Source organism: Prunus persica, chromosome G1 (assembly GCF_000346465.2).
Source record: "Prunus persica cultivar Lovell chromosome G1, Prunus_persica_NCBIv2, whole genome shotgun sequence".
NCBI classification, from domain to species: domain Eukaryota; kingdom Viridiplantae; phylum Streptophyta; class Magnoliopsida; order Rosales; family Rosaceae; genus Prunus; species Prunus persica.
The window spans coordinates 11,543,617-11,567,825 of NC_034009.1; the positions used below are offsets into that span (position 1 = coordinate 11,543,617).

General features: G+C 36.9%; 7 protein-coding genes across 7 annotated transcripts; 1 reads left to right on the forward strand and 6 right to left on the reverse strand.

Moving 5' to 3' along the window:
* LOC18791730 lies at positions 1,111-2,016 on the forward strand. Its single transcript, XM_007226421.2, has 3 exons — positions 1,111-1,478; positions 1,570-1,615; positions 1,767-2,016. Exons 1-3 carry the CDS (start codon positions 1,335-1,337, stop codon positions 1,820-1,822), a joined length of 246 nt encoding a protein of 81 aa, XP_007226483.1. The 5' UTR covers positions 1,111-1,334; the 3' UTR covers positions 1,823-2,016.
* LOC18792830 (F-box protein At3g07870) lies at positions 2,620-4,423 on the reverse strand. The gene is made up of 3 exons (XM_020570281.1): positions 3,729-4,423; positions 2,792-2,864; positions 2,620-2,694 (listed from the first exon to the last, which is right to left on the reverse strand). Exons 1-3 carry the CDS (start codon positions 4,421-4,423, stop codon positions 2,620-2,622), a joined length of 843 nt encoding a protein of 280 aa, XP_020425870.1.
* On the reverse strand, positions 7,121-9,327 carry LOC18793546 (F-box protein At3g07870). Its single transcript, XM_007224395.2, has 2 exons — positions 7,987-9,327; positions 7,121-7,619 (listed from the first exon to the last, which is right to left on the reverse strand). The coding sequence occupies exons 1-2, from the start codon at positions 9,201-9,203 to the stop codon at positions 7,520-7,522; spliced, it is 1,317 nt and encodes a 438-aa protein (XP_007224457.2). The 5' UTR covers positions 9,204-9,327; the 3' UTR covers positions 7,121-7,519.
* Positions 10,136-12,541, reverse strand: LOC18790866 (F-box protein At3g07870). The gene is made up of 3 exons (XM_007226434.2): positions 11,227-12,541; positions 10,568-10,732; positions 10,136-10,491 (listed from the first exon to the last, which is right to left on the reverse strand). The coding sequence occupies exons 1-2, from the start codon at positions 12,438-12,440 to the stop codon at positions 10,582-10,584; spliced, it is 1,365 nt and encodes a 454-aa protein (XP_007226496.2). The 5' UTR covers positions 12,441-12,541; the 3' UTR covers positions 10,136-10,491; positions 10,568-10,581.
* On the reverse strand, positions 15,094-18,388 carry LOC18792843 (F-box protein At3g07870). The gene is made up of 3 exons (XM_007224355.2): positions 16,180-18,388; positions 15,643-15,743; positions 15,094-15,501 (listed from the first exon to the last, which is right to left on the reverse strand). Exons 1-2 carry the CDS (start codon positions 17,319-17,321, stop codon positions 15,704-15,706), a joined length of 1,182 nt encoding a protein of 393 aa, XP_007224417.2. The 5' UTR covers positions 17,322-18,388; the 3' UTR covers positions 15,094-15,501; positions 15,643-15,703.
* Positions 19,486-22,550, reverse strand: LOC18790826 (F-box protein At3g07870). Its single transcript, XM_007226392.2, has 3 exons — positions 20,736-22,550; positions 19,990-20,149; positions 19,486-19,878 (listed from the first exon to the last, which is right to left on the reverse strand). The coding sequence occupies exons 1-3, from the start codon at positions 21,962-21,964 to the stop codon at positions 19,762-19,764; spliced, it is 1,506 nt and encodes a 501-aa protein (XP_007226454.2). The 5' UTR covers positions 21,965-22,550; the 3' UTR covers positions 19,486-19,761.
* Positions 22,678-24,171, reverse strand: LOC18792802 (peptide methionine sulfoxide reductase B5). The gene is made up of 3 exons (XM_007223730.2): positions 23,991-24,171; positions 23,227-23,383; positions 22,678-23,115 (listed from the first exon to the last, which is right to left on the reverse strand). Exons 1-3 carry the CDS (start codon positions 24,083-24,085, stop codon positions 22,957-22,959), a joined length of 411 nt encoding a protein of 136 aa, XP_007223792.1. The 5' UTR covers positions 24,086-24,171; the 3' UTR covers positions 22,678-22,956.

Here is a 24,209-nt window from a genome sequence, read left to right on the forward strand (position 1 = left end):
TTGACTTTTTCTAAAAGTGAAAGTTTTTTTGTGGCTAAAACCTAAATTTACTTAGAATTAATTACTTAAATCTACAATGAAACGAATTATCATGTTACCATCTTATCGAAGAAATGACATATCATAATTCGGATTATATGCACTAGGTACATAACACAATGTATGCAAAGTGCCAAAGTATGGGTTTTTTTTTTCTTTTCAGTTTGTTTACTACTTGCATTCGTTCATTACATGTGCAATATGTGCATGTCAAGGATACGAGAGAAACTCTCATATAATAGGGATAACACTTTTTGTTATTCTTAACCAATAATGCAATGACATTTAGGATAACTTTTTCATGTGTCATTACATTATTGATCGAGAATAGCAAAATAGTGTTATCTCCCGTTACATGTAAGTTTTTTTGCAAGGATACACATCATATATGTAATGTATTCCCATCGCATATACAATATATGACATGTGTATAGATGAGTTACGCTTGCAACATGCTCTACAGTTTTTCTCGTCATTTTAAAACTAATTCTTTTTTTTTTTTAGTACAAGTGATTTGAGGAGGGAGGTTTACACAAATATTCAATGAGTGTTGGGGGGTTTCGAACTTCTACCCACATAAGTAAAGGTAGAAAAATTCAACCAAACTACACCCCACTTACTTAAAATTGATGTAATGATTAATTTCTTTTCAACATTCTATTTCATATTTCTTCTTTTAACACATACTTTCCATTGATTCGAAATAATTATAAAATATCTCATCATTTACCTTTTCTTTATGGTAAAACAAAATATCTCACATTTTCTCCTCGAATTATTATTATTATTATTATTATTTCTGGTTTCCAAAAGAATGTTGTTATGTTGCCTTGGACGGTTTCAATGTTAGGGAAATTCAAGATTTATATATTTTGGTAAAGCCCATAACTTCAATGAGGGGTCTATAAAATGTAATTGCCAAATTGGCATATGCAAATTTGGAAAGAAAAACAATAGAAATAAATAAAAGAAGGTGAGATATGGACCATATGGTTTCTTTGGTTGGGAAGTTAGGAAAGCTAGGTCTAGAACCCTATACTCTTGGTGGCTATTAGGCTAATGTGGGGGGATGAAGTGATGCCACATACAAAGTGAAGCAAGCACCTAACCTTCCAAAAAGGTTCAGTCTTTTTCATTTACCAAATATTTAGTAATTTTTCATAAAATCATTTTTTATTGTATAAAAATAAAAAAAAATAAAAAAAACTATTTAATAATAAATTGTAATTTTTCATAAAATCAGTGGTATTAATATTTGGTGGGTAATTTAGGGCTTGGTTTGGTAGAAGCCAAAAATGAACCAACCCCTAACCCAACCGAACCCAGAAGGCAGCGACCAGTCACAGCAGCCACCACCTCCTCTTCACACAGAAGTAGAAGATGATGATGAGAATGTAAAACAACTCAAAGATTGCTCTGTTATCTACCTATCCTTACAGGTAATATTTCCCAATTTTCTATTGAATTTTAAATTCCAAAACCCTAAACCCTGAAAATCATGAAAAACCCCATCTGATCTGTGGTTTGCAGGATTGCCTTGTTAAGACTGACAGGAATTGGAAATCTTGTCAAGTGGGTATGCATTTTTGTTCTCACTCTTTTTTCTCTTTCAGTTTTCCTTTTCCTGGGTTTTGCTCTTTTTTCATTTGGTGTTCCTGTAGGCTTGTATTTTGGTGTTACCTATTTATTTATTTATTTATTTTTTTCTGTGAACAACATTTCATCAGAAGTCCAGGCCTTGAAGGCATGCAATGAGAGGAGGAATAATGGCAGGGGAAAGTGAGATCATAGCAAAGATGAGCTTCAATTAGGATTTCTAATATGTATGAATTTTTTTTATTTTTTATGAACTAATATGTATGATTTTTGGGATTATTTGACTGAATCTTTAAATGAAATGGTGACCATTTCTTGGTTGTTTTGCATACAATTTCTTGTAACCAAAACCCACAAGTTATGTTTCTCTTCTCTCCACAAGTCATCAACTGCATTTTGTTCTAGAATAAAGCAGAGTTATAAAGAAGCCTTTCTCTGTTTTTGCTGAGAAACAGAAGCAGAGATGCTTTGGAATTAGACAGCCTTTACACAGAAGTAATGCAGAATTCTCAGGAGGAACCTAAGTTGAAACGTCAATAATGAGAATCCCTTTCATCTGAAAGATAATCCGGCCGAAAAAAGAAGAAGAAAAATATCGTTGAGCAAAAGGAGATGGTAACGGTAACCATCAGCTTGATTCAGGAAACAGAAAATGATATGATAGCCAAAAGATGGGCACAAAGAAATAAATAGATATATGAACTGTGGTAGACTTGTGGAATTCTGGCGCTAGATCCTCTTCCAAAGCAGGTCGACCTTGGCATTTTGTTTTGACGAAACAAACAAGTCATCATCTGCATTTTGTTCTATAGAAGCAGAGTTACTGTCTGATGGCTAAACAACAAAAAGATTAGGTTTCTGTGTTTGCTGATCATGAGGAACAGAAGCTGAGTTGCTTTGGCATTCCGACAACCTTTTCACACGAGTAATTGAAGAACTCCTAGCAGGAACTTGTGTCGAAACATTGTTGACACATTGGGAACCCTAAGCCTCTGAAACATAACCCAACTGCTCACCGCACATAGTGCATGCAGTCTCAATTGTCGGAATCAATTTAAGCTGAAAAGGAGAAATCTTGTTGAGCAAAGGAGATGGTAACAATAACCATGAGCCAGATTTAAGAAGATAGATGGATATATGAGCTACGAAAACTTACTTCATAACGATAACTCCCTTCAGCAAGCAGCTTGTCAGATTTCTTACCATCTTGAATGTTACTGCCTCGAACCCTTCATCTCAAACAGTAATCATGCCAAAAATCAGTTGACATAGTTAACCAGTGTCTCAGTACCCTCCCCAGAGGTTCAACTTCAAACATCCAGGTATTGTACCAATTCATAGTTAATGACATGCTTAAACAAACTCAAAATCTATCAGAGTGACAGCTCTGAGGGGGTCACTCCTAAGTCCATAGGCCATTGATCATAGTGTTAGCCACTGACGAGAAAATTTCCTGAATAACTATATACCTTGTAGCAGTAAATAGTAGGCGTTGAACTTGTTAGGTCTTGTGTAAGTTCATATGAAGGAGCTTTAACACGGTTCGATGATGACATGCTAACCTAAACGAAACAAAACGGCTCTGTAATGCTCTGCTTCCTCAAAATTCTTCAAGATGTGTTTTGAGTATCAATATAGCATGAAGGAGATAATTCAATAAACGAAACAAGAAGGCTCTATAACGCTAAGCATTGCAGCAAGACACACTCTGTACTTACAAGCTGAACTCATATTTAACCAAAGAAAGTCTGATACCACTTGATTTTGGTGAGAAAGAAAGCCAACCGTAACGCAACCATAAAAAACTGAACAAGCCTACATATTTTACAAAATTCGGGCTTAAGTTTAGGCTCTATGACACACAACACCACCACATCCTCAAACCTGATGAGAAGTTGAGATTGTACACCATTATTTTCCATGCTTTCTTATGCAATATTAAGGGAGGTAAGCAGAACTCAGGATGGAAAATATTTCTGCATGAATGCAATACAGAACAACAACTTACACAAATAAAAGGAAAAGCTAAACTAATAACATAGAAGTGCAACCATATATTCTGCATGTATATCTTTGAAGTATAATTTTGATACCTTTTCACCTCCTCTTCTTTAAAAACTTTGGAGAGTGGAACAAAGCATGCACTGTAAGAAGTTGCATCAAACGCTGACCCAGTCGGAGTAATTTGAGATTTCCCGAGACTCTTTACCTCTTGATTATCAAAAACCACATCCCGACCGTTGAACGCCATGAGGATTTGCCCATCAATCAAAATCATAACTGGTTCAGTGTAGTGACAGGACACATCTTTCATGTACAAGTCTTCAATAACAAGAATCTTGTTCCAAGATTCTTGGACACCGTAATCTTTCATAACCCACATGTCAAGTTCCCTGGAAGCACAACCACCAAACACACATAAAACAAGACAACCTCCTAAAACTCCCAACTTTAAAAGATCATGAAATTCTCTCTTTACTCTTCCATAGTTGCTAGTCAAGGGTAGTGATCGAAATTGCTCGGTTTCAAAGCTGAAAGAATGTATGCATTCAGCACTTTCAACAGCAAGGGAGACCCAATGAAGAGCTTCATGGAAAAGGGCACTGAAGGGAAACTTAAGTAAGTCACTAGGAGCATTTCCAATGCTTCTCCAAACTCCCGTTCCTATGGTGTATACAGTATATCTCAACCTCAAGGTAGTCGATTGAGCGACACTCTGGGTCGACCATCGGATAAAAGGATTGCAACACCTTGTACTGATTCGTCTCGACGCTAAAACCAAATCCATCAAGAGGGGCCCTGCACCTGCCCTTGTAATTAGGTGGGATGGTGATGAACTCACCCAAAATTGGATTGCACACATACAAAGGGTCATCTCTACTTTCTCCAGACAGACAAAGTAAACCATTACAAGAGTTTACCATACGAAATTCTAAAATGGGTAGGCTGGTTTTGGGAGCAAATGCAAACCTCATTTTCTTGAGCCTCATATCAGAACCAGAAAATTCTACTATCTGGGTGAATTTTATTTTCCTTGAATTTTTTACGAAGGAATGGCTCTTGATCAAGATGCCAAGAGGTAACCTTGAGGCTTGGAGATGAGCAAATTGAGGGTCAGAAATAATATAAAGCCAATCTTTGCAAACGCGCCTGCAGTTGAAGAGGGTTTTTATGGACAGCCTTGAGAGAATTTCCATGACCATAGCCAGAGGAAAGCTGTTGGAATTTGGAGGGATCTAGATTTGCTACCATCTTCCTCTGTTTCATTTTGCGGGTTTCCATAGTTTCTCCTCAGCCTATAGACGGGGACTGGGATGGGGTTTAAATTTCCGGTGGAAGGAATACCGGCGAGCTCAAAAAAGCGTTTGTGTTTCTTGCTGCTTTTATAGGAAGGATGGAACCGCAGTTGCTAATGGAAGAGGTTTTGGCGGGAAACTTTTGCCTTAATTCATTCGAAAATATTATTTTTATAATTAAAGTAAATTTGTTAAAATAACAAATTTTTATTAATTTTGTACATGTGGCTCCTACTTGGCATGCCACATGAACGAGTTTAACAGTAAGATGCGAAAAGTGAATTTTGGGAACAAGGTTTTTTTTTTTTTTTTTGGGTTGCGAAAGTTAGGAAGGAAAATGAGTTTTTTTTTTTTTTTTTTCCAAACAATGAGATAATATTATTAAAGACGAATAGTAAGGTTTACATCACAAGCAAAAATATCAAAAATCCACTCAGGTCATAAATCACTCCAAGTATGAATTCCGCCAAATACAGACACAAAGGCCGCAATTTTATGCGCTGCATTGTTACAATGACGATGGGTATACAGGAAAACGCAATGCTGAAATTGCCCCACCAACTACTTTATGTCAAAAATAATGATTTCCACAGCAATTTCAATTTTCTCTCACACACCAAATGTTATAGAGATCCAAACATGAAATTACCGATCTTCAAATTAAGGCCATTTTTCACTCGGCTAAACCCCATTAACAAATTTATGAAACAAGTTGAGTCAAAGTAACTTTTGGACGACATAGTGGGATTGAGACATCATTCGAGTTACACTAGACTAATTAAGTCTAAACTTAATGATGATTTTAAGTAGATTGCTTTGAGCATTATTGAATTAGACAATCCGATAACAATATTATGGGAGCAATAATATTGAATAAGACAATCAAATAACATTGCTTTAGAGTGCTTTTAAAAGAATCCCTTCCCTCTAGAAAGATTGCCCAAGTGAAGTGCCCAAAACAAAAGTTGCACGTGATCTTAGGCCATCTTTAGTCATGGGCTATATCCCAAATATAACCCTAAAATAATGCAAAATCCATATCTAGTCATGAGCTAAACAAAATTTTGGTGAAAAATTTGGAGGGCCACATTTGGCCATTTAGCCCGGAGCCCTCCAACCGGGCCAAATGGGCCAAATGGGCCAAATGTAGCCCAGCTTTGGCCTAGGCCAAATTTGTGGTGGGGCCCATCCATGTGTTTTTCAACAATCAACATTGATATATATAGATTTTTAAAAGCCTTTTGAATGTTTCGTATTGTTTAAGAAAAAAGTATAAAAAATTGTTGACAATGACGTTGGAGGTCAGATCTACCCACTCCCTTTTTTTTATTTTTTTATTTATAAATAATAATAAATGTGGTCAACTTTTCAAATCTTTTCAAGTGTTGTTTAAAAACAATTATAAAAAAAGTCTTGTTCATGAACATTGGAGCTCAAACATCGAAACCCATCCTTTTTTTTTTTTTTGTCTTCACATTTTTAAATGTTTCGTATTGTTTTAAAAAATTATAAAAAATTCTGTGCCATGGCCGTTGAAGGTCAAACCCTTGAAACCCTTCCAAATTTTTTATTTATTTTTAAATTGCCTTTGTTGGCTTTTTTTAATTAATTTTTTTTTTTATAAATAGTTGTTTAATTAAATTAAACAATATATGGTTGTGGAATGTACAAGTGTTGTACCATAATTTTTCTCAAAATAATAAAATATGAAGGACCCTAAAATATAGCCATGCATGGCTGGAGATGGAAAATTTAGCTCTGCACTATTCTTTAAACAATTAATTTTTGGGGGGGCTAAATTTTTAGCCCTGAACTATATTTAGCCCTACAGCTGGAGATGGCCTCAGGTCTTTTCCCATCTGGGTTCGGCTGGAACACGAAATCTTGTCAAATGTGCATGCATTTTGTTTTCTCACAATATCTTCTTTGGTTCCTCTTCCTTTCTTGTGTGATTTTAATCACTGTTTTCAAATTCAGGTTCTTTGAGGCCTTTAAGACATGCAACGAGAGGAGGAAGAATGACATAGTAAACTGCGATCATATGAAAGATGAGCTTAAAACGATTGCCACCATCTGCTCTCTGGTTTTTATTTTATGTTCTATTTATAATTTGACTAAATCCAAAAAAGAAATTAGCCTTCAACAATTTCCTGTAACCATAAGGATAATATCAAAGGACCCAAAAAAGAGATTGTAACTAGGCACTTTAGACATTCATAAAAAGGTCACAAAACAAATCTTACTAGCATTATGTTGTATAGAAGCAGAGTTACTGTCTGATGGCGAAGTAACAAAAAGAAGCCATTTTCTACCTTTGCTGATAGTTGCTTTGGGGATTAGAACAACCTTGAAACTAAAAAGCAATTCAAGAATTCTCAGCATGAACTTGTGTTTCGTAACATTATCGACACATTCAGAACCCCTTACGTTTGAAAACATAACCCAAGTCCCTACCACATATAGCACATTCATTCCCTATCCTCAAAGTGAAATCCACCTGAAATTGTTCAGCAAAAAGGAGACAGCAACAACCATTTGGTATTCAAGAAAACAGAAGATGGTCACAAGAAAACAGGCTGGCCATAACCTCAGTTAAGTTTTGTGTTCTTGTAGGGTGGCATCCCAGAACCAACACAATCAGAACTCCCCACAGCACGCAGCTTGTCAGATTTATTCCCGGCTCTTACCCTGCATATCATACGGTACACATGCCAAATGAGTTTCCATAATCAGTAACCAATGCCTCACCCCCCTGCTCAAAGGGTTAAACATCATTGCACAGTTAAACAAATGTTTGGACAAACTAAAAAATCTATCATAATGATCGTAGTCTTAGCAAGTGACAAGCAAATTTTCTGAATAACTAGAGCCTTGTATTGGTAAGTAATAGGCATTGAATTGAACTTGTTAGATCTTGTGAGCTTACACATATGCAGGATCCTTATAACAATATTGCCTACAAAATATCCACTTCCAGAAATAAAAAGAAAGATAGAAGTTGTAGCAGAGAAATATATGTTTGTGCATGTATATCTTTGAAGTAGAATTTTAGTACCTCTTCACCTCCTCTCCTCTTGAAACATCGTAGAGTGAAACAAAGGATGGACTGTAAGCAATTGCATTGAATGAGAATGATGACCGAGTCCCAGTAAGTCTGATTTCCCTGAAACTCTTTTTTTCTTTATTATAACAAACAACATCCCAATTGTTGTGCACCATCAGGATTTCCCCATTACTCAAAAACATGATAGGTTCATGCAAACTCAAGAAAGGTGTCCTTCGAACCAAGTTTTCGACGATGACAAGAAATTTAGTCCAAGACTCTTGGACACCATAATCCTTCATAACCCACATGCCAATTTTGCTAGATTCATCGTCAAACACAGATAAAAGGAGGCAACCTCCTAACACTCCCAACTTAAAAGACTCTGAAGATTGCTTCTTTCTTTGTCCAAAGCAGCAAGGTGAGGGTAGTCGTTGGAATTGCTCTGTTCCATAATTGAAAGTGTTTATAAGCATAGACATATTACCACCATAGGAAACCCAATGAAGAGCTCCTCGCAGATAAGAATTGAATGGTAACTCAGGGAAGTCCATAGGAGCATTTCCAATGCTTCTCCAAAGCCCTGTACCAATGGTGTATATCTCAGCCTCAGCCTTGCAGAAATTGTCAGATAAGCTCGTTTGCAACACCTTGTACTCATTCGTCCTGACGCTAAAACCAAACCCAACAAAACTGCACCAGCCCCTACCTTTCTGGGTAGGTGGAATGATGATGAATTCACCCAAAATTGGATTGCAAACATAACATGGGTCATATTTATGAGGTCCAGACAAACAAACTAAACCATTGCATGAGTTTACCAAACCGAATTCGGAAATGGGTACATTGTCGGTAAAGTTCATTGTGTCTACCCACGAATCAGATTCAGCACATTCCTCTACATGGGTCAACTCAGGTTTCCATGATTTCAGATTATGGGGATACTTCTTGATCAAGATGCCAATTCTTGATCTTGATAGGTGGGGATGAGTAAATTGAGGGTCAGAAATTAGAGAAAGCCACTCTTTGCAAACGCACCTGCAGTTGAGGAGGGTTTTCATGGAGAGCATTGAGAGAATCTCCATGGCTATAGCCGGTGGGAGTTGCTGGAAGTTGGTGCAGGGACAAGGACCTCTGGGTTGCTGCCATTTTTCTCCTAATCGCTCTCTGTCTTTGCTGCAAGTCGCTGCTCTATTTGCTGCTCTTTTGCTTGGATTCATATTATTCATTTTGGGGTTTCTTTGTTTTCTTTTTTCTTGGAGTGTCAGGAGGAGACTTATCAGCAGTCAAAATCGTTGGAGAAATACCAGAAGAGCATTGAAATGGGCTTTTGGCGGCAAGTGCATACTTTACGTTTTTGGGTTGTCCCACTTGTCACTCTTGGAGTGGGCTAGAGGGGCACCTCTCAATGGACCAACCGAATTTTAATTCGAATCTGGTCTGGTCCAGCTAATACAAGACAATATTAAATGTAATTACAAGAGCATCCACATAATGTATTTAAAGATTTTAGTTAAGGATCGGTTAAAGAGTTCTAATCTCAGTTATCTACTAGATATGGTAGTAGGTTAAATAAGATAAGAGTAGAAGTCGCAGATCAATCCTTAACATAAAGTTATTAGATATGTTAGAGGGTTAATTAATTTTTTTAAAAATAATATACCGTACATGCAATTCAATAACTAAATTATAAGTCATTAACCAATTCTTAACATAAAGTTCTTAATGGTGCAAAACCTCTTGCGCCAGAGAACTTCTCCAATAAGGATTTTTGTTAATGATTAGTTAAGGAGTTCTAATCTTAGCCCATCCATTAGATTTGCTAGTGTGTTAAATAATTTTTTTAATATATACCATGCATGCAATCCATTGAATAATATTAGGAATTTTTAACCAAACTTAAACTTAGAAGTTTTGGATTAGTCAAGGAGTTCTAATCTCAGTCATTCATTAGATATGTTAGTAGATTAAATAATTTTTTAAAATATACATTATATGCAATCCAATCAATAATGACATAGTTTAATAAACAACTTCAATAGGAATCTGAATTTTGACTCTCCTCAATCCAACTCTTCCTCAATTCAATTCATTCTCATCCGATTACGGAGAAGTAAAACAAACATGCCATAAAAGAGAAGAAATCGGTGAGATGGGCGGGTGCTGAATAAGGTTGTAAATAGGCACTTGGACATTGATACAAAGTTTTACAAAAGTTTCAACCAGGATTTTGTCTAGACAAGTCATCACTTGCAGATTGATCTATAGGGGCAGAGTTACTATAATGGCTATACAACAAAATGCTGCCTTTTTCTGTCTATTCTGAAGAACAAAAGGAGAGCTACTTGGGTATTACAAAAACCTATATACAAGCAATTGAGAAGCTCTCAATAGGATCCGGTGTCGTCAAAAGACTCGAACCATTGTGGCACATTGGGAACCTTAACCTCTTACAACATAACCCAAGTGGCCACCGCATAGAGTGAATGCAGTCCTCATCCTCAGAGTTAAATCCAGCTGAAAACAAATGAAATTATTCAGCAACACACTAGCACAAGAGAACAGATGGATAATAAGAACTACGACAACTCACAGAGGATTTATGGCTCAAGGAAGACCCTCCTCAAAAACAGGGCATCCATAGCCTGAGTTAAGTTTTGTCGACTTGCGGGGTGGCATACCAGAGCCGGCACACTCATAACTCCCTTCCAAAAGCAGCTTTCCAGATTTCTTACCCGATTTCTTACTGCGTCGTACCCTTCATATCATACACAGTAAGCATGCCAAAATGAGTTGATCAGTGACCAATGTCTCACCACTTACTGAAGCATCCGTGTTATTATTCAAATTCCTAGTTAACAAAATTCTCGAACAAGCTCAACCTATCATGTTAACAAACCTGAGGGGTTCACTCCCTTGTGAACAGAAAATTATCATAGCATTGGCAAGTGACAAGTATTTTTTTAGTAACTATAGCCTTATTAATCATTCTATCAACAGATCTTAAGCATTGAACTTGTTACATGTGTATGAGCTATATGAATAATTCCAGACTTTCATATGCAATGTTAGGGAAAATTAGAAGAGCCTAGGAAACAAAAAGTTTGTGCAATTTTTAAAATGTAATACCTTGATTGCATTTTCGGACAAACATGAACTTCCACAAATATAAAGCAAAAAATAAAAGTTGTGGCAGAGAAATGTAAGTAAATTAAAGCATGTATATCTTTGAAATATATAGGATTTTAGTACCTCTTCACCTCTTCTCCTTTTGAAACATTGTAGAGGGAAACAAAGGATGGACTGTAAGCAATTGCCTCAAATGGTGACCGAGTCCAAGTAATTCTTATTTCCCTGAAACTCTTTGTTTCTTGATTATAACAAACAACAGCACAATTATTGAACAACAGCAGGATTTCCCCATTCCTCAAAAACATAATTGGTTCATACACATGACAGATTCGTTCCTCTGGACACTCATACAAGTTTCCGAAAACAAGAATTTTAGTCCAAGACTCTTGAACACCATACTCCTTCATAACCCACATGTCGAATTTGCTATAATCATCATCAAACACAGATAAACAGAGACGCCCACCTACCACTTCCAGTATATAACAATCTGAAAGTCGATTTCCCAGTAAGCTAGGCACAGGCAGTGGTCGAAATTGTTCTCTTTCGAAGTCGAAAGAATGTATAAAATCAGGAACTGTGCTACTATAGGATACCCAATGAAGAGCTCCATGCAGAAAAGGATTGAAGGGTAACTGATCAATATCCCCAGGAGCATTTCCAACACTTCTCCACACTCCTGTACCAATGGTGTATATCTCAGCCTCAGTGCCATTGGTCATTTGCAACAACTTGTACTCATTGGTCCCATTGCTAAAACCAAGCCCAACAAAAAAGCACTTGTTTCTACTTAGATTGGTAGGAGGGATGCTGATGTGCTCACCCAAAATTGGATTGCACACAAAACATGGGTAATCTCTATTGGGTCCAGACAAACAGAGCAGACCATTACATGAGTTTATCAAACGAAATTCAGGCATGGCCCCAATAGGTAGGCTGTTTTGGGGATTAAACCTTATTTTCTCAAGCAGCAAATCAGAACCAGCACAATCTTCTATATGGGTAAAATCAAGTTTCCTTGATTTTCTTATAGGGGGGTAGGTCTTGATCAAGATGCCAACGGGTGATCTTGAAGAGTGGAGCTTAGTAAATTGAGGGTCAGAAATTATAGAAAGCCAGTCTTTGCACACGCACCTACAATTCAAGAGGGTCTTGATGGAGAGGCTTGAGAGGATTTCCAAGACCAAAGCCTGTGGAAGTTGTTGGAATTTGCTGCAAGGAGCTTTGGGTTGGCATTGTTCCCCTGATTGCTCTTTGTTTTTGCTGCTCATAGCTGCTCTGGTTGCCACTTTTTTTCTTGGATTCATAGGATTTCCTTTCGTTTCTCTTGCCATTCTGTAGGTTTGGGAAAGTTCAAGAGCTAGCTGATGAGGGTGCCTTGAGAGAACTAGCTGATGCTTTCTTTTGAAAAATATTCAGAGCTAAAACGGCACGTATAAACTGGCATGTATTGGGCAAAGGACAAATGTCAAATGAAAATTAAGGAAGAATCATCTGTTACGTGTACAACACCCGTCTTTACTTTTCTGATTTCGGGTACTATCTTCTTAATTTATTTAAAGTCAATTTCGGTTCTGTATTTTACCACTTTTATCACTAACGTTTCTATAGTTTTAATTTGATAAATTTTATCCCTATAATTTCAATTTCAAGCAATTCAAGCACAATTCTCGATATTTCGATCCAATATTGTAGCCCGTCCCCAATTACTTCCACAGCCACCCCACAGCCCCTATTGTAAATTTTCTTATGCTTTTAAGTCTCAAAGTCACTTACCTTGGGTTCATGAGGAGGGATTTTGGGTAATGCATGGAATTAGGTTTGGAGTTTGGTGTGTGTGTGTGTGTGTGTGTGTGTGTGTGTGTGTGTGTGTGTGAGAGAGAGAGAGAGAGAGAGAGAGAGAGAGAGAGAGAGAGAGAGAGAGAGAGAAATGTGATTGTGAAGGGAGGGGAGCATAATGTTGGGTTGACAGGTGAAAGAGTGAGGGTATAAGGTGGATGTGGGCATTGGCGGATCCAAAAATTTTTTAGCAGAGGTACAATATTGTCTAAGTATGAAAAATAGTTTTTTGGAATAATCATTTTCTCAAGATAATTTTTAGCGGCTTTTATTCCTTACACATCAAATAAGAAAACTTGATTTTATGGGATTTTAGTATGAAGTATATATTGACTTAATGAGCCATCATTTTTAGCCTAAATCGTATTTTACATTAAAACCGAATTTTCATATTTTGATTTGGTGGGAAATTGATTTTTTAGTATTTTTATTTGAATCCAAATGGAGGGTACTTCCTTATTTACATTGTAAACTTAAGTAAATGGAGTAATACAAAAATAAATAAAAGTAAAAGAACAAAGACATTTACTTAAATGTTGAAAATGAAAATAAAGTAATCTGTACATCAATTGAGTAAAAGGGCAATTTGAAACACCTACAATGGTTTTTCCGGCGTGAGGAGGTGCAGGAAAATAAAGTAATCTGTACATCAATTGAGTAAAGGGGCAATTTGAAACACCTACAATGGTTTTTCCGGCGTTGGGAGGTGCAGCTGTACCTCCTTGTGCCTTACTAGGTCCGCCAGTGGATATGGGGGTGGTTGGTCCCGAATGCTATTTTAGGGCTTGGAATGGTTTCTGATTTCTATGAAAAAGGTCGGTGATAGTTTCTGGAAAAAGAGAGAGATGAAGGATTAGGATAATGTATTATTTGATTGATAGATATGTATGTGACTTGGGCCCACTTAATCTTGTCGGGTGGTTTAGTATAGGATAATGTATTATTTGCTTGACATGACATATACATTATTTCTATATTTATTTAATGAATTAATTCTCAAAATACAGCTTGGATTAAAGCATGACCAACATTGTATGTTATATTGGGCTTGAAATATCTTTGAATTTCTTGTGACATTTTGGGCCTCAACATCACCAATACTATTTAAACCTTATTGTATTCTTAAAAGCCAATAATGTGTTGCCACATATATTTGTATTTAATTAATAAATTATTTTTAATTTTTAGTTCAATACGGGTTGTCACTATATAGGATTGTTACCCGTTCTTTTAACTAAAATTTTCGGTTTGAATTGGTATGGTAGAATTAAAATATAAAATAATAATTTAACCAAATCAAATCAGCCGTTAATTCGATACAATTGATACACCACGAATTTTTCAGATAAGATGCCACCCCTACTTGTAGGTAAGTCGTTAACAATATGAGGAATGCTAGCAACCTTCTCTTTTGGACATTCTCCCTTTTTTGCTTGACATGTGTCATTGTCCTTACACTTAAACCAATGTCATTAATATATTATACAAGCTAACTTTTGCTTTCCAAGTTTACCCTTATTAAATATATTCAATTTATCCAAAACAATTTCACAACTTTCTTACCACCTTATTATTATTATTTTTAATGTCAAATTTTTTATTTAAGAAAATGTCTACTTTTAAAAAAAAAGAAAAAAAAAGAAAGAGGAAATGTCCCTTTTTTTAAGGTCAAGTTTAGACTTATTTTTTTATTTAAAAAAAAAAAAGGACATTTCCTCTTTTTTTTTAAAAGCAAACATTTTCTTTTTTAAAAATAATTGATGTTAAAAAAATTTAATAAGATTGTAAGAAAGTTGTAAAATTTGTTTGGATAAATTGAATACATTTAATAAGGGTAAACTTGGAAAACAAAAGTTAGCTTGTATAATATATTAATGACATTGTTTTAAGTGTAAGGAGAATGACATATGTCAAGCAAAAAATGGAGAAGGTTCAAAAGAGAAAGTTAGAGAGAAGGTTACTAGTATTCTCCCACAAGTTAACCTCATTTTAAGTACCTAATCAAAAGATAAAGGTATTGAATTATCTTATCCGATTGATAGGTACATAAGTAAAAAAATTGTCAAATTGTAGTCAATGTGCACACAAATAACTCACTTGCAAAACCATGAATACACCCAAATCAAACAACAACGAGAGACATGAAAATTTACTCCAACTAAAAAGAGCAACATCAATATACCGCAACCAACAATATTATACCAATTGTATGTATACTACCTTTTGCAATTATTAATAACAAACTTCTAAACACAAATATGGTATAAATGATAATACTTCCATAGCCAAAAGGACAAATGATATGCAACTTCAAAAAGGAAAATAAATGATAACCATTAGAAAATACTTGTACGATTGTAACTAGAAATTTAGACACTAATTAAAATCAAAAGTTTTAACAAAGAGTTTCAATCACTTTGTTCTAGACAAGCCATCAAAGGCATTTTGGTCTATAGACGCAGAGTTTCCCCTAATGGCAAAGCCAAGTAACAAAAAGAAGCCTTCCTTTTTCCTCTTAAGAAATCATGCAGTCCCAATCCTCCAATTCAAATCCGGCTGAAAATAAAAAAAGAAAATTAGAAAATGGAGATGGTAGTAGCAACCACTAGATAGAATCAAGAGAACAGAAAATGAATGCATAACAACCAACAAACAGGCACAAGAAAATAGGCAGATATATAAGCTATGAAAACTTACAGAGGAATTTTTGGCTTTAGGAAGAGCCTCTTCAAAAGCAGTACAATCATAACTCGATTCATCAAACAGGCAGCTTGTTATATCTCTTACTGCTGCCAACCCTGCATAAAAAGTGGTAACAGATAAATGAAGCTAATTTTTATGCATGAAATCTGAGGAATTATTTTACGAAAAAAACTCTGTTACCACTTGATTTTAGTGAAAAAGAAAACTCAAGGTTTATGCAACCCCAGAAAGTTTACCAAACCCGCATAGTTAACCAAAATTTCAATCTAAGTTTAGGGTCTGTGGCACTTCGCCGCGACCTTCAAGACTGATAAAGCATACAGATTGTATACCATAATTTCAAACTTCTATGCAGTATTAGAGAAGATTAGCAACTTCAGACACTTTTTACATGTCTGCGAAATGCAAAATATTGGTCACATTTGCTTTAAAGCATCAACTTGCAAAAATAAAAACGAAGAAGCAAAGTTGTGTCAGAGAATTAATGTAACTAAGTTTATGCAAACAATTTTAGAAATATCATTTTAGTACCTCTTCACGTCCTCTGCCTTTGCAATATCATAGAGCGAAAGAAAGGATGGACTGTAAGCAATTGGCTGAAATGACCACTTCTTAGTCGAAGGAATCTTTATTTTTCTGAAGCTCTTTTCTTCTTGATTATAACAAACTACACGCTCAAAGTTGTAGAACATCAGGATTTCCCCAGTGCTCAAAAACATAATTGGATTATACCTATCACAGATTCGTTCCGTCCAAAGGCCAAACAGGTTTTCAAAAGCAAGAATTTTAGTCCAAGACTCTTGCACACCATACTCCTTCATAACCCACATGTCCAGTTTGCTAGCATCATCCTCAAGCACACATAGATGGAGACAACCTCCTATCACTTCCAATGTCAAACTATACGGAAATTGATTCTTTGCTAGCAAACTAGGTAGTGATAATGGCCGGAATTGTTCTCTTTCAAAGTCGAAAGATTGTATAACCTTGGAACTTATACTTCTACCACCATAGGGAATCCAATGAACAGCTCCATGAAGAAAATTATTGAACGATAAGTTATTAAAATCCCCAGGAGGAGGAGGTCCAATGCTTCTCCATGCCCCTCCTGCGCCAATGGTGTAAATCTCAGCCTCAGTGTCCGGGTTGTTCAACTGAAACACCTTGTACACATTGGTCCTGACGCTAAAACCAAGTCCCACAATAAGCCACTTGTCGTTTCTATTAGCAGGTGGAATGGTGATGTACTCGCCCAAAACAGGGTTGCACACATACAGGGGAAAGCCTTCATTAGCTCCAAAACAAAGCAGACCATTACATGAGTTTATCAAGCGAAATTCGGGCATGGCGTCGTCAACGGGAGGTAGGGTATTTCTGGGAGAAAACGTTATTTCCTCGAGCTGCAAATCTGAACCAGGAGCAGCACATGCTTCTGCTTGTAGATGGGTAAAATAAAGTTCCATTGGTTTTGTTAGAGGGGGAGGAAGGAAGATCTCGATCAAGATGCCAAAGGGTGATCTTGAAGCGTGGAGATGAGTAAACTGAGGGTCAGAGATTATAGAAAGCCACGCTTTGCACACGCACCTGCAGTTGAAAAGGGTCTTGACAGAGAGCCTTGAGAGGATGTCCATGGTTATACCCAGTGGAAGTTGCAGGAACCGTTGGGTTGCCATTCTACTGCTTGCTCTTTCTTGCTGATCGCTCTTCTTCTCCTTGAATTCAATCGTATAGGAATAATTTTGCCAGTCTGGCCAGAAAAGAAGCACAGCTTTTGGTACAGAGATGCAAATAGAAAAGGTTTGTTGTTAAATTTGAGTTCAAATTAAGAGAAGAATTAGGTTAATATAGAGATGGGTTGGCTTGGGATGATCCAGGAAAGATTGGATTGGATTTGAAGTTGCAAACTTGAAATTGCTAAAAATTGCAGAACTTGGACATCTGATGAAATGTGTGTTGAGAATGGGAACAAGAAAGCAAATAACTCAAACGCAAGAACTGGATTGAATGACTTATTATTGAACAGCAACCTTTGGTTATTATATAGCCTTACATGAACTAACAAACAGCTGAAATACAGCCCACGATTCACACTAACAGAAACGTGGTAACGTGCATAAGGAAAGAGTCAAAAACAGTAAACAAGTCTCCCTACATAGTAGGAACTTATTTGAAACAGAAAACAAACCTAAATATCTGAGAATCCTATACTAATAAGGAATCCCAAACCCGTCAACGTGAATGGGTTAGGGTTTTGCAGACAACATATGTGAGTCAAAGGAGAACAAGAGTTTTTGACGAGACTGCGGCGGCGAACGAGAGATAGGAGGGGGTGCTCGCTGAGAGGACTTCACTGGATTTTTCAAAGAGAAAATTGCCCTACACGGTGTAGGACAAGGAATGAATGCGGACCCAAAAACAATTGTGGGAGACAAAAAGGCTTTGGTGGAATGAGTGCCCCTTGGCTTGGCAATATTCCTAAGATGCACGCAAGGTGCTCGACGAAATGCAACAGCGAAGCCTGGGCTTCGCTCACAGGCGGGCGCCTAATTTTTTAGACCAAAACGACGTCGCTTTGGAACAGGCCATTTCAAATTTTTTTAATAACCTGGCATCAAAACGACATCATTTTGAGCCAGGCTTTAAAAAAAAAATTTTAAACCCGACGTTGTTTTGGCATCTCCCCTTCTTCTAACCGACGTTATATTTTTGTTGTTGTTAATTGATATTGTTATATTTTTGTTGTTGATAAATATTTTTTTAATTGATATTGTCATATTTTTCTTCTTTTCTTTCTTTCTTTTTTATAATTAAGTGAGTCGAGGTGGAAAGCCAGAAAATATGGGTGTGTAGCTCGAGGTGAAAAGCCAGAAAATATGAGTGCTGAGAACAAGGGATGAGATCCCAACATGCTTTTGTTATTCAAGGACGTTGTCTGATGCTTTTCTTACCATTTAAACCAGGACGTTCTTCAATCTGAAAACAAAAGCAAACTAGAGAGAAAACATAAGCAGAAATCAATCAAAAATGTATTCCCTTCGATTCCTGAAACTTCAACAGATTTGAATTTATCCTTTGATCCTTCTTCAAACCAAAAAACAACACATGAAAATGTTGTCTTTCCACACTCCAATTTTCACACCGATTTTACTTCTATGCAAGCTGCAAATATGCACAATTAAATTCCAGCAACTATGAACATGCTTACACCATATGCGAACTTGATAATGGCAAGGAGGTTTGACAAGACTGCAGCAGAAGAGACCAATTTTTTTAATGCTCACCGTGCTAGTTCGATAGCAAATGTAGGATTGCGTCTGCTAGCAAAGAAACCAAGAGTGTGCTTCATTGACTGCTCTGGTCGCATCCTTGAAGGCTGAAGTTGCTGAATTGCATGGGCAACTCAAGCAATCAAACTAACATATAGAAGCACTAAAAAAGAAAAATCGTTTCCTTGTTTAATAATGCTCAAAAAGTAAACTTACAAAATTGTTTTGATTGGACATTATTTTTACAATTTGAACTGTATATATGACCCTCTTTAAAAGTAGGCCAGCAACAACTTGTTTAACAAAAGTTGTGTCACATTTATATATCACCCTAAAGGTCTGCTCCTGCGGGCCCCCCCCCCCCCCCCCCCCAAAAAAAAGGTCTTAATCAAGATCCCAATGGGTGATCTTGCAGAGTTGGGGTCAGCAAATTGAGGGTCAGAAATTATAGAAAGCCAGGCCTTGCAAACGCACTTGCAGCTAAAGAGAGTCTTTTATGGGGAGAAATTATTGTATGGTATTGTAATTCGGCATTGCAATTTGCATACAGCTAAAGACGGTGGTATATTCACAGACAGCCATCGCATTTGATATTAAACAAAAGATTAACACTAGTCAAGATTATAGGTTAGCTTTAACACTAGTAAAATCATGAGAAAACTACAGGACAGAAATAAGCCATAAAACCCCTTCCGCCAACAAAATTAAATTAAATTAAATTAAATTAAATTAAAAAAAAACTTATAAGTATATAACTAGGCACGTCGACATTCCCAAAAGGTTTTAACCCAAAAAAAGTTACATCTTGCATTTTGGTCTATGGAAGCGGAGCTATCCCGAAGAATTCTCAGGAGGAACCTGCGTTGGAGCATCGTTGACACAATAGGAACCCCTTACCCCTGAAAACATAGCCCAAGTTCTCACCGCATCGAGCACATGGGAATCCCATTGCGGTAAAATCCGGCTGAAAAGAGATTGTGTAGCAAAGAGACACAGCAACAACCATCAGATGGATTCAATAAAACAAAAATTGATTACAATAAAATAGATAGATACATGAACTACGACAACTCACCGTCGCAGAGGAATTCATGGAGTTAGGAAGACCTCCTTCAAAGGCAGGCCAGGCATAGCCTGAGTTAAGTTTTGTGGACTTGTGGTGTGGCATCCCAGAGCCAGCATAATCAAAACTCCCTTCAGCAGACAACTTGTCACAATTCTTAGAGCCTTGCACCCTGCATATCATATATTGAGCATGCCAAAATGATTTGATATACTCATTGGCCAATGTCACAGCCTTCTTTCAGAATATCCATATATTGAACACATTTATAGAGTGATAATAATTGTTTACAGGTAGCATCCTAACCATTGACAATATCTTTTTATTTTTCAATCCCTAAAGATTTTCAAAGAAGTGTTTTGAGTATTACTTTAGAATCCAGGAGACAATCCAACAAACAAAATTCAAAGGCTCAAAGCAGACAATATGTCACCAATTGATTTTTGTGGAAAATAAACTCATCTAATTTAACCCCAAAAAAAAAATTTGAACAAACCACATAATTCCGAAAAAGGATCTTGCATACACCAGTATTCTGATCAGTCATATAGATTGGATATCGTATCAAAAATTTCATACGCAATTTCATGGGAGATTGGCAGAATTTAAGATACCATAGATTTCCGTATTTGAAACATGCAATACATAATTTCCCTACATTGACATCAACTTCCACAAATAGAGAGCAAAACAAGAAGTTGTAACAGAGAAATAGAACTAAATTATGCATGTATGTTGTTGAAGAATAATTTCAGTACCTTTTCACCTCCTCTGCCTTTGAAATATCATAGAGTGAAACAAAGCATGGGCTGTAACCAATTGCATGAAACTCAGATCGAGTCCGAGTAATTCTAGTTTCCCTGAAACTCATCCTTTTCTGATTATAGCAAACAACAACCCAATCATTGTAGGACATTACGATTTCCCCATTGCTCAAAAACAGCATCGGTTCATACAAATCACAGCTAAGTTCTCTTGGATACAAGTTTTCAATAACAAAAGTTTTAGCCCAAGACTCTTGGACACCATAATCCTTCATAACCCACATGACAAATTTGCTAGAATCATCCCCAAACACACACAAAACGAGGCAACCTTCCCACACTCCCAACTTCAAACAGTCTGAAAATTGCTTCTGTAGTGGTCCAAAGTAGCTAGGTGGGGGCAGTGCCTGAAATTGTTCTGTTTCAAAGTTGAAAGAATTTATAAGCTCAGGAACATCCCTAAAACAGGAAATCCAATGAAGAGCTCCATGAAGATAAGCATTGAAGGGTAACTGAGGACCAAGGCTCCCAGAAGCCTTTCCAATGCTTCTCCAAAATCCTGTACCAATGGTGTATATCTCTGCCTCATAGTTGTAACTTGTGACCGGTTCACTCGACTGAAGAAAAGATTGCAACACCTTATACTCACCGGTTCCGACGCTAAAACCAAGTCCAACACAATTGAAAGATGGCCTACCCTTACCAGAGCGTTCAATGGTGATGAACTCACCCAAAACTGGATTGCACACATACAAAAGGCCACCTCTTTCGGGTCCAGACAAACAAATTAAACCATTGCACGAGTTCATTAGATTAAATTCAGAAATGGGTAGGCTAGTTTTTGGGGTAAACCTCATTTTCTCGAGCCGCCAGCGAGAATCAGCAGATTCCTCTATCTGGGCAAAGTCAAGTCTCCTAGTTATGCTTTTAGGGGGAAAGGTCTTGATCAATATGCCAATGGGTGATCTTGAAATGCAGAGATGGGCAAATTGAGGGTCAGAGATTAGAGAAAGCCAGGCTTTGCAAACGCACCTGCAGTTGAAGAGGGTGTTGATGGTGAGCCTTGAGAGAATGTCCATGACCAAAGCCCGCTGAAGTTGTAGAATTTTGCAAGGACCATTGGGTTGCCATTGTTCTTGCTGTTTGCTGCTGATTGGTGGTGTTTGCGCTACTCTCTTCTTTGAGGTCATAGGGTTTTTCCCTTTCTTTTCTCTCGGCATCATAGATGGGTTTTTGATTTGCGGAGGAAATGGGAGGGAAACGACCGGGAAAGTCGTGTTTTTTAGGGAATTCCAGAATCAAAGCCGAAGGGCAGAGGAGAGCTTGTGCTTTTGGGCTGGTATCTTTCTTCCTTTGGTGGGCTCAGTCACCTCTTGGACTGACGATGTAGTCTTGTGCACTTCATAGACTTTCTGAGCCAGCCACGTATTATTGCTCTGCTGAATGTGTTTTTTTTTTTTGCTTTTTTCAATGTTAAAAGAGAGCTCAATTTGCAGTAATCATCCTTGAAATTTACTCAAATTTTCACTTTAGTCCTTGTAATTTTTTTTTTTGCAGTTTCGTGATAGAGACTTGGTTTGACTCTTTCATATTCATATAGCTTGGCTAAATTCCAACCTCACAATAATCAACAATGGGCTAATGATCTGTAATTAAAGGATGAGAGCAGATTAGTTTAGTTTTTTTGTGTTAACTTTTTCTATTTTTATTTTTTATACATTTGATTTTAAAATTTTAACTTTATTAATTTTAATTGTTTATAACATAATACAAAGTTTTTATTGTTTTTTGGTTCGTGTGGCGCAAATTCAGTGGTCAATATGGAGTTATGAATGCCACGTTATCATTTAACGGAAAACTTAAACAATCAAACTAATGGAGGTACGAAAATGGTAGTAAAATCAATATGAAAAAAATTCTTATAGTAAAGTCTGAATTTTGGGAAACTTCCGGATAGTAAAGTGAAATTTACCCTTAAAATAAATTTGGAATGGCCCTGACGACTGACTATTCATGAAACATAGCAGGCCATGAAACAAGAAACTACACACAGAGAGGTTTTATTGCCACTTTAGTAAAATTATAACACATCATTCATCGCTCACCCTCGACTTACTAACAATCACTGCATATCAGATTATAAATCTTGGTCTTCAAGCAAGGCAAGAACCACACTAAGGTTTTAAGTGTGCACAACAAACTTGATCAGAAGACTTCACAGTGTAGACTTCCCTGGAACAAGCTTGACCGAAACGCTGTTGACACAATGGCGTTCATCGGTCGGCACCTTGTGCCCCTCCCCTTTAAAAACATGGCCCAAGTGACCGCCACAAGCTGCACATGTGATCTCAGTTCTCCTCCCATCAGGGTCAGGCTGAAACACAGAGTTGCTTCAGTTCTATAAAATTTCAGCAAAATGTATAGGACAATACCTTTAACAAACAACTTATACATTATTATTAGCAATAGAAAGTTAGAGGCTTACAGAGCGGTTTATGGCTCCAGGCAGACCCTCATAGAATGCAGGCCAACCGCATCCGGAGTCGAACTTGGTAGTTGACTTATAGAGTGGTGTTCCACAACCAGAACAATTGTAAACCCCTTCTTCAAAAACCTTGTCATATTCCCCAGTGAATTTTGGCCTGTATGTCATCAAACTCCAATGATAAGCAAGTCTCATTTAACCTATTCATTTGTATGTATCTTTTGCATTTGTGCAACTGCTTGTCCCCAAATTCTGGTAAAGGAACTAGATAGCAATTGTTCACTGGGATAATTACCTCTTTAATCTAAATCTAAAGATAAATAAGCACAAGCTACAACAAGGTAAAACACTAAAACCCATCCCATAAAGCCTTCTGCCAATTGATCACTGATGCTATGGTTGTGTAGGTAACAAAATATCAGACTTTGGAACTCTGCTACAATCTTTGCATTACATATTCTAAGAATTAAATCAAGGAAATAAAATTCTATTTCAACAAAAGAAAGGAAAATAAAAGTCAAATGGGATATATTTGTGCAGTGAGTACAAAAATGCTAAGACAAAAACTTTACTCTCTCAAAATTAATAAAAGGTTCACAAAATCTCTGTAAGCACTGTAAGCAATCAGACTAATCAGAAAAGCCAAAAAGAGCTAAAACCCATGAAAGGCCACAAATCATATGAGACATAACTAAATAAATCATAGCATATCTGATTATAAAAAAATCTTTTTAAGGAAGGAAAAAAGAAAGAGTAGGAATTACTCTGTCCCCTTCTCGCGTAGAATCCTAAACTGTTCAGGGGAGAGAACAGCGCGCCATTCTTCCTCGGATTTCTGAACTGACCCTGGTGCAGCCATTGCCACTGTCCGCGCTCAATGATTGAGATGGGTTTTCTGGGAAAGTTCTGATATAGATTTCCGGGAAAATGAATATGGACGGAAAATCAACCACGTGGGCCTTTTCGCTTCAAACCGGATAAGG

Bases quoted from the DNA above. Each gene is read 5' to 3' on its own strand.
- LOC18793546 (XM_007224395.2), bottom strand. From the start codon at position 9,203: ATGAATAATATGAATCCAAGCAAAAGAGCAGCAAATAGAGCAGCGACT. The intron at 7,620-7,986 runs GTACTAAAATTC...TATGATATGCAG, and splicing joins AGAGGAGAGGAGGTGAAGAG to GGTAAGAGCCGGGAATAAAT.
- LOC18791730 (XM_007226421.2), top strand. From the start codon at position 1,335: ATGAACCAACCCCTAACCCAACCGAACCCAGAAGGCAGCGACCAGTCA. The intron at 1,479-1,569 runs GTAATATTTCCC...TGTGGTTTGCAG, and splicing joins TTATCTACCTATCCTTACAG to GATTGCCTTGTTAAGACTGA. The intron at 1,616-1,766 runs GTATGCATTTTT...ACATTTCATCAG, and splicing joins TTGGAAATCTTGTCAAGTGG to AAGTCCAGGCCTTGAAGGCA.
- LOC18792802 (XM_007223730.2), bottom strand. From the start codon at position 24,085: ATGGCTGCACCAGGGTCAGTTCAGAAATCCGAGGAAGAATGGCGCGCT. The intron at 23,384-23,990 runs GTAATTCCTACT...GATGACATACAG, and splicing joins CTACGCGAGAAGGGGACAGA to GCCAAAATTCACTGGGGAAT. The intron at 23,116-23,226 runs GTAAGCCTCTAA...TCTGTGTTTCAG, and splicing joins CTGGAGCCATAAACCGCTCT to CCTGACCCTGATGGGAGGAG.
- LOC18792830 (XM_020570281.1), bottom strand. From the start codon at position 4,423: ATGGATTTGGTTTTAGCGTCGAGACGAATCAGTACAAGGTGTTGCAAT. The intron at 2,865-3,728 runs GTATCAAAATTA...TTTGAGATGAAG, and splicing joins AAAGAAGAGGAGGTGAAAAG to GGTTCGAGGCAGTAACATTC. The intron at 2,695-2,791 runs GTAAGTTTTCGT...TCTCCTTTTCAG, and splicing joins AAGGGAGTTATCGTTATGAA to CTTAAATTGATTCCGACAAT.
- LOC18790826 (XM_007226392.2), bottom strand. From the start codon at position 21,964: ATGATGCCGAGAGAAAAGAAAGGGAAAAACCCTATGACCTCAAAGAAG. The intron at 20,150-20,735 runs GTACTGAAATTA...TATGATATGCAG, and splicing joins AAGGCAGAGGAGGTGAAAAG to GGTGCAAGGCTCTAAGAATT. The intron at 19,879-19,989 runs GTGAGTTGTCGT...ATCTCTTTTCAG, and splicing joins CCATGAATTCCTCTGCGACG to CCGGATTTTACCGCAATGGG.
- LOC18790866 (XM_007226434.2), bottom strand. From the start codon at position 12,440: ATGGCAAGAGAAACGAAAGGAAATCCTATGAATCCAAGAAAAAAAGTG. The intron at 10,733-11,226 runs GTACTAAAATCC...TATGATATGAAG, and splicing joins AAAGGAGAAGAGGTGAAGAG to GGTACGACGCAGTAAGAAAT.
- LOC18792843 (XM_007224355.2), bottom strand. From the start codon at position 17,321: ATGGCAACCCAACGGTTCCTGCAACTTCCACTGGGTATAACCATGGAC. The intron at 15,744-16,179 runs GTACTAAAATGA...CTTTTTATGCAG, and splicing joins AAGGCAGAGGACGTGAAGAG to GGTTGGCAGCAGTAAGAGAT.